The 14,314-nt window shown below is 43.3% G+C and overlaps 1 protein-coding gene across 1 annotated transcript; it reads right to left on the bottom strand.

Moving 5' to 3' along the window:
- Positions 1 to 4,099: 4,099 nt before the first annotated feature.
- On the bottom strand, positions 4,100 to 6,714 carry OTOR (otoraplin). The gene is made up of 4 exons (XM_032606588.1): positions 6,564 to 6,714; positions 6,057 to 6,196; positions 5,036 to 5,146; positions 4,100 to 4,193 (listed from the first exon to the last, which is right to left on the bottom strand). The coding sequence occupies exons 1-4, from the start codon at positions 6,676 to 6,678 to the stop codon at positions 4,170 to 4,172; spliced, it is 390 nt and encodes a 129-aa protein (XP_032462479.1). The 5' UTR covers positions 6,679 to 6,714; the 3' UTR covers positions 4,100 to 4,169.
- Positions 6,715 to 14,314: the final 7,600 nt, after the last annotated feature.

The raw sequence follows: 14,314 nt of genomic DNA, 5'->3' as shown, positions 1-14,314 counted from the left end.
ATCCTCATAATTACCCTCAAAGTTAGTTATTATTATCCTCAAAGGCATTATTCCCACGTGTAGATGTGCAAATTGGGAAGCAAGAGGTTAAATGACACAAACATGGTGACACAAACAACAGAAGTCTGAGCCTTCGTCCCACACGATATGGAAGAGTCACAAGGGGTCTGAAATCTACAATGATTCCCATTGCAGGAATTCCACTGGCTCTGACATAACATGAGGCATGAACCAAGTGCAGCCTGTTTGGATTTCTTGCATTTATTATATTTGACATAGCAAAAGTGTATCCAATATAACATCATGTACTCTAGTAATCTATACAGAATAACTTCCTCGTTAGGATACATCCTGCTCACGCATACCTTTTTCAAGAAGGAGTGGAAACCACAGTACCTCAGTCTCCACCTCCGTCTCTGTTGTGATCCGAGGAGGCGTTCTCTCTTCCCAGTGGCTGCCTGCACTGCCATGTGCTTTGGGTCTTGTACAAGGCTCTCAACAGAGTGAGGGTCAAAATGTCTGGCCAGAGACCTGAACTTCCAGCATCCAGAGAGCAGTGAGACAGCATACGGCTCTGCAGATACAGCGAGTGCCATCAAGGTACGGACCTGAAGTACTCACGCTCTGGTGGGGCACCCCCTTTCTGAGGTGGATTTCCCAAGAGGCATTGTTATTTACACCCCTGCTAGGATGGCGATATACAAATCAGACAACCCTACTTGGCTGAGCCTAAATATGTTTAGTTTACGGCTGAAGCCCATCTGGCTCTAGGTTTCATGGGTGAGCAAATTATATATGTTGATCTTTATAAGGTGTGGTGACCCTCACATGCTGGTGTTGATGAAGGGCTGTGGCCAGAACTGGGATCTCAAATCTAAATTATACACGTATATGGTACACCATATCCCTGAATGGCTGGTGGAATGACTTGGGACTATTAGAATTTCAGGTGATTTTAAAAAAAAAAAAAAATGAAACTACAAAAAAGTACACAATCTGGAAAATGTTACAAATATCTTTGATGTAGACATTCCAGATGGTCCGATGGGGAACTGCAGTTTCTGATCAGTGAAGCATCTGGACGGTTAGAGCACAACTCCAGGAGAGACGGCCATTCTCACGCAGCCCTCTTGGGTCAGATAACAGTGGCTGCCACGTAGGGGTCCTACCACGTGCAGACCCTGTGCACACGTTGTATTTAAAATTTGCAACACCTCAGCCACGAAGTTGTCATTAACGCCTTTTATTTTTTGGCCGTGCTGCACGGCATGCGGGATCTTAGTTCCCCAACCAGGGATAGAACCTGCGCCCCGTGCAGTGGAAGCGTGGAGTCTTTTTTTATTTTTATTATTGTTTTATTTTTTTAATTTATTTTTGGCTGCGTTGGGTCATCACTGCTGCACGCGGGCTTTCTCTAGTTGCACTGAGTGGAGGCTACTCTTCGTTGCAGTGTGCGGGCTTCTCATTGTGGTGGCTTATCTTGTTGCAGAGCACGGGCTGTAGGCGCACGGGCTTCAGTAGTTGTGGCTCGCGGGCTCTAGAGTGCAGGCTCAGTAGTTGTGGCGCACAGGCTTAGTTGCTCCGTGGCATGTGGGATCTTCCCAGACCAGGGCTCGAACCCGTGTTCCTTGCGTTGGCAGGCGGATTCTTAACCACTGTGCCACCAGGGAAGCCCAAGCGCGGAGTCTTAACTACTGGACCGCCAGGGAAGTCCCTAAGGCCTTTTACAGTCAAGAAAACAGAGGTCCCGAGAGGTTAGAACCATATTCACGCACGCACAGCTAGGAAACGGCGGCACTGACATGTACATCCCACATTCTTCCATGGTGCCCTGGGCTCTGTTCTCATCACCCAATTTTTCTGAGCCACCAATTCCACACATCCCTTAAGAAAGATTTCAGGTTTTTGCCTACCAGCGTCCACCATGCCCTGACTCTTCGCCTTCGATGGCTTTCTGTACTGGCCTCGTCCTGCGCTGGTACCCACTCTGAGTAGCCCTGCTCTAGGCAGTCTCCCACTTGCCCTAAGTGGGCTCATGGAATCGACTTGTCTACGCTACTCAGGTCCACTCCCCATATTGTTTCCTTATTCTTCCATAAGCAGAAGTCTTATGGAATTAAATGTGTATGCTTTTCCCCTATTCATCTGTCCTACACCAGTTTTAACTCTTATGTCCAGCCAAAGAGCCTAGAAGAGTAGAAGGAAGTTTTTCCCTTCCTACATGTGTCCATGAATCCCTGAGGGTCTTGTTAAAATGCAGATTTTGATTCAGAAGGTCTGCAGTGGGCCCTGAGATTCTGCTTTCTAATCAGCTTCCAGGTGAGGCCATCCTGCTACTGGTCCAGGGATGGCATTTTGCTTTCCCAGAGCCTAAAGATGGTGTTTAAAGTTCCTGCAAGTGTTTTCATTCTTTTACTGCAGATAAGCACCCAGGAGATTTAAATCAATCAATGACCTCGAACTCCTACATGAGACCAGTCCTCGGGGTGGGAGCAGATTTGGGACAGGAGGGAGCCTATAGCTGGAAGCGCTGTGCCTGGGGCACTCCAGGCTGGATGCCTGAAGCCAGACAGATAGGGGCTTTGGACAGAGTGAGGGCACAATGGGGGTGCTGGGTGTCTCGAGGGGTGATGGGGTGTCTGGAATGGAGGGCCAGCAAGTAAGAGGCAGAAACAGAGGTTGGATAAATGCCTCTTAGCTTAAAACTGTGTTGAGAGCTCTAGATGTTGCATGAAATCTTTTACGGAATAAAATGAGATAGAAAAAAAATAGTAGGTGGGTTTGGGTTTAGGGGGCTTTTTCTTGGGAGTGGGGTACGATTTTATTTGACTGACCTCCCTAAGAGTTTGGCAAAAACATATTCACCTAAAGTCACAATGGGCACAGCTGGAAAATGACTCTGGGGTCCAAGCCTCCAACTTGTCCTAAATGCCCTTCTCTTCATGACTGTGGGATGCTCAGACACCAGAAAACAGGAACAAACCCCATTCCCAAACCCCACCTCCCACTTTCTATTCCTCAAGGTGAAAGTGTTTTTAAAAATATTTTTTAAACTCAGAAATTGTGAAAAAAATTTTGAGTGTAGTACAGGCATTTTAACATGTTACATCACATGTAAACAAACAAAAGCTCATGACTACATCAAAAGGATTACATTAGTAATACACAATCAAAGCTGATTTCCAGTTAAATGTAGAAAAACCTGTGGGTCCATCAGGACCACCAAACCTGTATCCCCTCACCAGAATTCTTAACACATCACCCTTGATGGGGGAATTTGCACAGGAAGAAGAAATTCGAAGTTGAAATAGAAGTAGAGAAAATAACCCATAGACTTTTTTTTTCTGTATATTTCGACTTGAAGATTGAATAATATCCAGTAACAGCACATAATAAGGGGAAACTATTCCACTGCAAATATAAAGCACCCCACCACCACTTACTAAAATTTAAAATTTTTAATTTATTAAAATTAAATTTTAACATTATTTAAAATTGGGGGAGAGGTAAGTTGATCATTTAGAAGGTCAAATGATTCAACTGAAATAATTTGTGAGACATTTTTTTACAGAGAAATTTAGAGGCATAGTCCAAACATCTATGAGTCCAAACAGTTCTTTTTCTTCCCCAACAGCTTCACATCCCAAAGGCATCAAATATTAAAAGTAACAACAATCCTAGAATACTCCTTGATGACATAGCCCCTTTGTGTACATTATAATACTCCAACTGGCCAGAGAGACAAATAAGTAGAAAACATCATGTCCAAAGAAAAGACCTATGACCTAAGTTTATATGGGGCTCCAAAGAGCTTAGAAGAATTACTATTTAGAAATAACTATAAATGAACTACCTTCTATATGATCCCTGTGTAAGAGAAGATTCTCTAGGCTGAAAAAAATTGTCTACTTTCAATTCATCCACTTAGCCAAAGGTCACCCTGTCCCAGCGGGTGGGAAGACCAGGCTCGGAGAACACCCCCTCCCCCCTGCCCTTTCCCCCTCCTTCCTCTCTCCTCCCGCCCTCCCCTCCCCTTTATCTGCCATCTCCAGCCCCAAGCAAAACCCTTGAAACAAAAGTCAGAAATTAGGGACGTGTATTTTTTGGTTATTTTCGTTTTTTTCTTTGTTTTTGGTGTTTCCTTTCTATCTGCAAATTTGTCTAACTTCTTACTCGCAGAAGAAGTCAATATCCTGGAAAAAAACAAAAGCAAAAAAAGATTGAGCTGAGCGTGCAGGGTCAGAAAACAGATGTAGATTCTTTATTTCAAATCATATGTCATCAAAGGGAAATCTGGATTTAAAATAAGCAAAGTCTGAACCCCAAAGACTATGACACAAATATTACTTTAAGTCAAAAACGACTTAAAGTGAAGATTCTCAAATACACTTTTAATTTATGGTTATTTGACACTCTCAAGCTCAATGCTAAGACATGATGACAAGTGAGTCGCATTTGTGTAGGTTGGGCAATGTTTTGAAGTTACTTTGCACAGCCGTTAGCTCCAGGAGAATCGTTTCAAAACAACCACCTTGCAAAGTAGCTCAAAGGGGATCTTTTATTTCTGTTCTGGGTATACAAGACCCCTGGGCATTAGGAAGAGTACAATTTTTTTTCATGCATAAGTAGAGTCTATCTATCACAAAAGTAGGCATTCAAAAATTTTCCAGAATGTTTTGATTTTGTCAAATACAGGTGCTGATATTTTTCTCAGCCCAAGTCTTTAGTCAACAAGTGTACCCATCAGTAAGAGTCAGTTAATATGTTGGTTTCTTTCTTTGTGACATGGAGCCCTTTCCAGGATAACTTGCATCTAAAACAAAGGGGGTTGGTAGAGAAATTTCACTAACCTTTCAACATTGATAGTAGGTATAAATACTCCCCCAAATCTCGTTGTCTAGAGACGTCACCACTGAAAGTGTCGAGGGGCTTTGCATGACGCACCTTGTAAGTTGCATGATGCATTATTCACACCTGCCTACATCTACGTTACCTTGAGATCTGAGTCCTTCCCTGGCACCTCCAGGATGCTTACCGTGGTGGGAACTTCCTTGGTGGCTTCTTGGTACACGTGTTGCTCCCGGACCAAGTTGCTGGGGAAATAACCCACAGTTCCCATCTCGTCTTCAGGTTGATTGCCATAAACCTGAGTGCCCAGAAGCGTCACAGTGAGGGGAAAGCTGATGTGAGTCGTCTTTTAGAAACCCTCAGGCATCCTCTTTGCTATCCATGAGAATTACATAACTGCCAGTGCTTTGCTTCTCAGTCTGGATTCTGGGGGACTCAGACCCAAATTTGAAGTCAACCCACAGAAATTGTGTGTGTGTTCTTTTGTGGCCTAATCTTTCTGGTCTCCCTACTTTAGCATTTCTCTATGCAATCTTGTGAGCTGCCTGAAATCTTTTTTGGAACCCATAAATAAAGTCTGTACCTTTTTAAAAAAGGTAAACAGACACTGTTATTTTAAAGGACTTTTAAAGGACTCTCTCTATTTTTAAAAATTCAAATGAACAGGTCTTAAGTGAATCTAAGATTTAATTCTTTATTACTTGAGAATTTATCTCTGGTGCTGGAGCTGCAGCTGCAGTGCAGGACAGTAAATCAATCCGGCTTCATCCCTCCCTAGGACCCACCCCTGCAGGTTTTAACTGAAGAAAGCAGATTCTTTGGAATTAAAGACGGTGCTAAAGTTTCCTTAAAAATATTGAAACGTAGCCTGACTGCCAGCACACATGCCTTTTACTTGGCAAATCCACTCAAATATTTTTGAATAAGTTTCAAACTCTTTGGGATGTTCAAGCCCCCATGTGTTTGACTAGATTTCTTGCCAAACCATCAAATAAACCTACATTTGGTTTTGTTATGAAATTTTCTTTGTTTCTTCAAAATGCAATAAAAGCAAATATATATGAACTTTTGCACTGGTACCCACAGCATCTATATTGTTCTTAACAGCTAGTTTTAAATAGTAAAAGGCATTGCAGATAGGTAACAGAGGAAAAATTAAGAGAAACATATGTCAAGATGTGTATATATTTTAAATGATCTCGTCTTACACTGCCAGCCCAAAATTCTCCAGCTTCATTTTCTTTTACCAGCTTTGAGTAAACATAGATCCACTGCCCTTTTTTAACGTTAATGAATCTACAGTCTGGGGCACTGTAATCTTCCTGAGCTCGGGCCAGAGAAATAGTATCTGGAAGAAAAAAAACACTGAAATGTTTATCTAGAAGAAAAAAACATTGGCTTCTGGATTTTATCACAGCAAAAAGGCAGAGCATATAAGAAAACTAGGAAATCAGAGTGACTAATACCTCCTAATTTATAGCTCATGTTCAGTTCCAGAAGATAACTAAGGTATTAAAGCAGCACCCAGCAGAATCTTAGCCAAGTGAATTCTTCATGGTAAGACACAAAAGGCATAGACCAGGAGAAACAATGCTAATCCCATGCACATTAGAGAAAATTCACTTACAAGTACCGTTAGATTTTATGCTATTGTTGCATATTTCTTTTTTGATTATATAATAGAGAGGTAAGGAAAGGCATAAAAAAGTCCTTACAGACACACTCGTCATCTGCACACAGCTTCCTGGAAGCAAGTCTGTCCATAAATATTCCATGCACGGCACATATGGCCACAAGACCTGGGAGGAAAAGTAACAATAGTCTTGCCATCTTCCTTTTTTGCTGTTTTTGCTTTTGCCCTTTGAGTGGAAGTGGAGACTGACTTCAGTGCTTCCACATTCCTGTCTTTTATGTGAAAGCCAGACATCTGGGTAAGTCCCCCCGGCCAATGGGGAGGTGGCTACCGTTTCTCTGCTTTCATAACAGCTACTGGGCTCTAGGGGCTAGTTAGCATCTGATTTCCCAAAGAGACTCAAACTCTGTGTCTTTTTTACACACAAATTGTATCCAAAATGGTCCACCATTGGTAAAGTCACTTTCACTGTGGCTTATTGTATCAGGAAGACATTGTTGAAAGAACTATGAGAATTTTAAGTCATTTAAAAAATGTTTTTAGTTCAAACCTCATAGTCTTTCAATGTATGAGCAAAGATGTACTAACTGCAGGAAACTGTTGAAGATGTGAGATCTATACCCTTAATACAAATAATTTTGATTTAAACATTTAATAAACATCTGGATTTATATAATAGATAAGTTAAGGATGCTTACATTTACAAATCATTCATGATAGGATTCTTAAGAGTCATGTCTGTTGGGGCAAGCATGGACTGTAACACATCAAGACACTACTAACGGAGGGTGGTAGGGGGAGAAGGGGTAGGTGGGCTGGGAAAAATGGAACAGGCTTTTTTTTCTACCTCCTCTCTCGGAGATTTTTGAAATTCAGTCTCAAAATGCTCATGGCTCATAGAGGAGGGAGTAAAGCTGGAGGTTTGTTTCTCCTCGAACCCCCATGCCTGCCTGGCCTGCTTCCGGGCATCTTTCCCATGGGAAGAGGGGCACAGTTACAAGTCATCAAAGTTGAAGCGCCGGGACTTCCCTGGTGGTCCAGTGGTTAAGACTCCATGCTTCCAGTGCAGGGGGTGAGGGTTCAATCTCTGGTTGGGGAATTAAGATCCCGCATGCCACGTGATGCAGCCAAAAAAAAAAAGGACAAAGGTGAAGCGCTAATACCTGTCCCTATCTAGTCAACAAATATTTCCTGAGCACCTGCTATGTGCCAGGCACTGTTGTAGGCACTAGAGACAGCCGTGAATGAAAAAAGGTCTGGACCCAAGGGTTTACTTTCTATTGGGAGGAGACAATAGGTTTCTGCTTGTCGTAGGGTGTTTGGGATTTTTTTTCTCTCATAAGGTGGCCCCCTGCCCCCCCATTATTTCTAGACTAGAGGCCCTGTCAGGCTGCCCTGTCGAACTTGGTTGCTGATAAAGTTTTAGAGCAGAACCCCCTTTTCTCTCCCCCGAAACACTGTCACCTGACAAAATGAGGGACGAGCATTCAACTTACAAAATAGGTACAAAACAATTTTCTGAGGGATAAACTGGTAAAACAAAATATAGTACAATGAAAAAGTTTGATTGTTTTAGGGATGTGTGTGTACATAACAAAGTTTTACTGTTTGGGTGTGTGTGGTGTAGGGGTGGGAGTGGCGTGTTCTTTTCAAGGGAGGATCTCTTACACGGCTGGCCCTGATGTGAAATCCAATATCTTCATTATAGACGAGGAAGCTGAGGCCCAGCACAGGCCAGAGCTGCCTTTCTTAACCACTCCAAGGGTCAGCCAGCAGGATTGTGGTCCAGTGCTGTTTCCATGCATCCACTGTCAACTTAGAATTGGGGTTTTAAATTCTTTATTTCCTGTTTCACTTCAAGGAAGGGATGAATTAGAAATCATTTTTGAAAGCAGAATGCCAGTGCATTTTTTCTTCCTATAATCTAGGGGCCTAAGAGGATCTCTCGGAAAATGAAAGCATCGATCAAAATCCTCTTTATCCTAATCAGGCAGCTGTTTTACAAACTGCGACAGTCTCCAGCCAGCTGTCAACACAGGAGAGTCAAAAGACAATTGCCATTTAAGAGGCACTTTCAGAAATGAAGACTGCGCAAACTCAGATGGCCACACCCTAGGCAGGTCCCCAAAGCAGAGTGAAACGTTGAATACAGCCACATCCGAGCTGTCACAACAACTTAGCCAACTAAGCTGATGCTGACACAAAGCCATTATGGGCCATTTGAAGGTGGAGAACTAAGAAAAGAGATGCCAAGCCTTTGAGTGCATCCTGGGCAGGCCTGGTATGTCCCAGCATTCTGCAGTAGGCAGAGACTGGGTGAAGACTCGAGGCCTCTTTGTAAAATTTTGCTCACAAATAGGAATTTAAACTTAGAATAACTCAGCAAGCTGTCATGGCCGGTAGCACACTCGAGTCACCACAGCACATTCGGAGGGTCCAGAGAAGGGCTCTGTCCTGAGCTTACTTCCCTCCTGCTTCTGGATTTTCAGATAGATTCTTTGAGCCTTTAATCCCCAAAAGACATTTTTTTTTCCCTTTAGTTCCTAAATTAGCTTCTCAGTGTGGGGTTCTTAAAGTGGAGGCTGTGGTTCCTTTAGGGTCTAAAAATGGGCTTTTACAGGGACTTCCCTGGTGGCGCAGTAGTTAAGAATCCGCCTGCCAATGCAGGGGACATGGGTTTGAGCCCTGGTTCGCGAAAATCCCACGTGCCGCAGAGATACTGAGCCCTTGCGCCACAACTACTGAGCCTGTGCTCTAGAGCCCGTGAGCCACAACTACTGAAGCCAGCATGCCTGGAGCCCATGCTCTGTGGCAAGAGAGGTCACTGCAATGAGGAGCCCGCGCACAGCAATGAAGACACAACGCAGCCAAAAATAAATAAATAAACTTATTTTAAAAATTAATAAATAAAATAAAAATAGGCTTGGGCTTCCCTGGTGGCGCAATGGTTGAGAGTCCGCCTGCCGATGCAGGGGACACAGGTTCGTGCCCCAGTCCAGGAAGATCCCACATGCCGCGGAGCGGCTGGTCCCGTGAGCCATGGCCGCTGAGCCTGCGCGTCCGGAGCCTGTGCTCCGCAACAGGAGAGGCCGCAGCAGTGAGAGGCCCGCGTACCGCAAAAAAAAAAAAAAAAAAAAAAAGTCTTGGACAAGTGGACGGGGTGGAAGCAGCCTCCTCGCCTTGACGTACAAGGCCCGGCATGATCTGGCCCCTCCGCCCCTCTTAGGTCACCTTCTGTCACTCCCCCTCACTGGCTCTGTTCCCGGCACACCAGCCACTTGAAAATGTGAAGCTCATTTCTACTTTAGGCCCTCTAAGCTTATTGCCTGGGATACTTTTCCTCCAGATACTGGTCTTCTGATCTCTGATAGTCACGATGTCTCCACCAACAGACCAGTTTAACAGAGCCAGTCCCGCACTCCCGCAACCCAATCCGTCCATCACTCGACCCGTGGACACTGTTCTGATGCACGTTTCACTACCTGACATGCCTTGTTTACTTACTTGGTGATTTGTCCCCCTGACACCACAATGAAAACTCCACGAGGTGGGGACGTCCACTGCTCTATCTTTAGCACCCAGAAAAATACTCGGTACTTATGAATAGGTATTCATTGAATGAATGCATGATCCCCGAAATTATATGCTTAGGTGTATACATGCATGTGTACTCTTTTTTTCTGGGGAAAGTCCCTAGGTTTTATCAGGCCTAAAGAGATGTTCATTACACCCCTCAAATTAAGACTCATTGACTAAATGATTAGGGCAGAGATGCTGGGGTCCTGCCATCAAAGCATGGTCTCCAGACCAGCAACTTTAGCATCACTTCATAAAGTCTCTCAGACCCCAGCCCAGTCCTGCTAAATCGGAATCGACTTTTTAACAAGATACAAGTGATTCGTATGAACATTAAAGTTTGAGAAGTGCTGCTCGAGGGCAAATCAAATACAGCACAAATTTTTAGCCAGGATTTCACATTCGTCATCAGGTCTTTGCTGGATACAACATTTTCAAGGGACAAAATGCCTGTTAAGTACCCAAACAAAATACTTTAAGCCTTTAAGTTTAAAATGGAGATGTGAGACTCTCCGAATAGTTTCCATTTTGATGCTATCTTCTATAGACTACCTTTGAAAAATATAATTTGAACTAACCATCTAATCATATAAGCCACTTCATAAAGGTAGAAATCTGCTTTGTTAGTTCTTAACTTTGACTCACGTTGGACTCAATCGGGGAGCTTAACAAATATTGACGACTGGGTTTCACCCCTAGAGACTGGGATTTAATTTATCTGGGGTGTAGGTTAGGGATGGGTATTTGAAAGTATCTCCCAGATGATTCTAATATGCAGCCAAAGTTGAAAGTTAAATTCAAGTTGAAAACTGCTATATTTAATGGATAACAACATCTGCTCCCTCTAGACCCTCCGTGCAACTCCCACGGATCAGTAAGTTAAGGATGGTCAGAAGATCCTAGTTTGATCGAATCTTTTTCAAAATATAGTTATTAAATACATGGAGATTAATGGGCCTCGAGAAGAATAAGTTACAAGTAAGGAGAGGGGAAAGGCTAGAATAAACTCAGTGCTATTGGGTTGCAATCAGAGGTACTGTTGCAAATTCATTATTTTTAGTATAAAAGGTTAGGACAGGCTGAGGAACTGACAGGAGACTAAAGAGACATGACAACTACACTCAACGCATGATCCTGGATTGGATTTTGGGGTCATGATTGGGACATCAATCAATAGGATGGGGACTTCCCTGGTGGCACAGTGGTTACGAATCCACCTGCCAATGCAGGGGACACGGGTTCGATCCCTGGTCTGGGAAGATCCCACATGCCATGGAGCAACTAAGCCCGTGTGCCACAACTACTGAAGCCTGCATGCCCTAGCGCCTGCATGCCGCAACTACTGGGCCCACGTGCTGCAACTACTGATGCCCACACGCCTAGAGTCCATGCTCTGCAACAAGAGAAGCCACCGCAATGAGAAGCCTGCGCACCGCAACAAAGAGTAGCCCCCACTCGCCACAACTAGAGAAAGCCCGCGCAGCAACGAAGACCCAACACAGCCAAAAATAAAATATAATAAAATACAAAAAAATAAATTGGATGAATGTTATTCCTTGATGTTGCTGGTCATCTAGAAGTTATGTGGAAGAGTGGTCTTGTACTTAGGAAATTCACACTGAAGTTTTTAAGGGGGTAACAAGCGATCAAGTCAACACACTGTCAAATGGTTCTGCTAGGGCTCAGGGTGGGCCTCCCCAAAATAAGGTATATTGATTATTTTGAATTAGTTACTTAAGGAACCGCCAATGCAAAAGTGACACCCTGACCCTCCTTTCTGTCAACCAGAAAGCAGGAAATAAACCTCTCATGTGAAAGATGCAGCCCCTGCATCTAGAGGTAGGACACCCCTTTCACCAGAGAGAGGGAATTCAGGTCAAGAAGCTTGTATAAACAAACCTTGTTACTCCTTTACCACCTCAGGGTCGAACTGTTCAGATTCTTCACTAATTGAGCACCCCAAACCTAAGTTTCTTTGCCGTGTCACTTCATCTCTAGTTTATTCTTTCTTTCTCTAGAAGGTATAAAAGCTGCCTGCTTTGGCCACTACTTAGGTCTCATTTCTATGAGACCTCTGTCTGCATGAATTAAAAAATTTTTCCCCCATTAATCTGTTTTGTATCAATTTCATTATTAGTCCAGCCACAAGAACTCAGGACGGGTAGAGGGGGAAATTTCTCCTCGACAGTTCAAAAATATGTATGGGAGCTCTGCGTACTATTTCGGCTTTTATATAAATCAGAAAAATTTTCAAAATAAAAAGCTTTCAAAAGTAATCAAATGTCACTCCTCTGCTTGAAATCTTCTTCTAACAGAACCTATGTCCAAAACAGACTTGTATGTGAATGTTCAGAGCCACTTTATTCCTAACGGCCCCAAATGCCCATCCGCTGGTGGAACAAAATGATCCACGCAACAGAGATGAATCTCAAAAGCATCCTAGACAGGGCACAGTCGCAGTGACAGAAAGCAGATGGGTGGCTGCCTGGGGTCTGGATGGGGGGATAGTCTGACTGCAAAGGGGCACAAGGCAGCTCTTGTCTTTGAGGGGTGACAGAACGCTCTGTATCTTGATTATGACTCTCACACAACTTATACAACTGCCAAAACTCATCAACTATTGATAGAGTACTAAGAGTAGCGGGGGCTATGAGCTCTGTAGTTGTGGCTCGCGGGCTCTAGAGCGCAGGCTCAGTAGATGTGGCACACAGGCTTAGTGGCTCCACGGCATGTGGAATCTTCCCAGACCAGGGATCAAACTCGTGTCCCCTGCACTGGCAGGCGGGTTCTTAACTACTGCAAAACCACGGAAGTCCTGTGAAACATCTTCTGAGACAAGCTAAGGACAGTCACTGAGAGCAAGCAGTTAGAAAATGTACTAGCAAATGGCATTGCTGTCAACATGCAAGAGCACGGTCTTTTTTCTAGTAACTCACTGTTAATACATTTTACAGACATAAATGAACTTGACAACTAGGTTAAAAAGTTACTCATAAGAATCAAACCCTGCAGGTGGAAAGTTAAGGGATAAAAATTATTCTGCGTTTTCCTCCTCATGTATGCACAAGAGTGATGTGATAAAAATCTACATAACTCTGAAAGTGGTCTTCCTATAAATATGTATTCCATATATATTCAATACACAAAAAAATCTAAGTGATAAGGAAAAGTCTTGTTCCAGGAAGTATTAAAACTGGAACACAAAAAGTGATTAACAGTCACTTTACCATGCACTATACATAAAAAATCGTCCACTTCTATAGACACCTGTGGTTTTGCTAGCAGGGGACTTGAATCAATAGCCTTAGGTAGAAATCAAACACTACAGAAAATGAGCTTTGGAAATATCTGAGCATCAGTGTTCAAGAAGCACAAAGAGACAGCAAGATTAGGATTGGCAACCTTTGCAAGTCAGCCTACTAGTCTTCAAAAAGATTAGACTAAAAATCTTTCCTTTGGAGGTCGTTCAATAACGAGGTTAATAACTGAGCAGGTATTCCTTAGGAACGATCCTGCCTCAAGAGGGTAAGAGCGTAAAATGTGAAGTCTAAAGACAATATTCCCTTTCCATCTGTTTTCCCAGAAAACAGTAAGTACAGTTACTCCTAAATGGCCTTTATTCACTTAAAAACGGAATGAAAAGATTTGTGAAATGTCTACTACCAGCAAATACTATGCTCATTTATTTGAACATGAAGATGAGTTTAGATCCTGCCCAGGTCCCACCTTCCTCTCATATCCAGGATATCATTTTTATCATTAGTCAAAGAATCATTAAAAAACTAAACAGGGAATTCCCTGGCGGTCTAGTGGTTAGGACTCGGCACTTCCACTGCAGGGGGTCTGGGTTCGATCCCTGGTCAGAGAACTAAGATCTCCGTGTGGTGCGCCCAAAACAAAGAAAAATCCCACAAACAAAAACAAACGAGAAAATGAATTCCAGGATGGCAGTTCATACACAGAAAACAATACGGAAAATATAATCATGTGCTTGATCTAATTCTCCTTTACTTTTATTAAAGTGGTTCAATGTTTCTCTACCATTCGCTACTCCAAAGTAACACTAGAAAAGCATCTACCATTAGCTACTCCAAAATAACACAAGAGGGGGCTTCCCTGGTGGCGCAGCGGTTGAGAATCTGCCTGCTAATGCAGGGAACATGGGTTTGAGCCCTGGTCTGGGAGGATCCCACATGCCGCGGAGCAGCTAGGCCCGTGAGCCACAACTACGGAGCCTGCACATCTGGAGCCTGTGCT

This window comes from Phocoena sinus, chromosome 15, assembly GCF_008692025.1.
Source record: "Phocoena sinus isolate mPhoSin1 chromosome 15, mPhoSin1.pri, whole genome shotgun sequence".
Taxonomy (NCBI): domain Eukaryota; kingdom Metazoa; phylum Chordata; class Mammalia; order Artiodactyla; family Phocoenidae; genus Phocoena; species Phocoena sinus.
The sequence above is the reverse complement of the archived record's forward strand: the minus strand, read 5'-3'. Positions and strand labels throughout refer to the sequence as shown.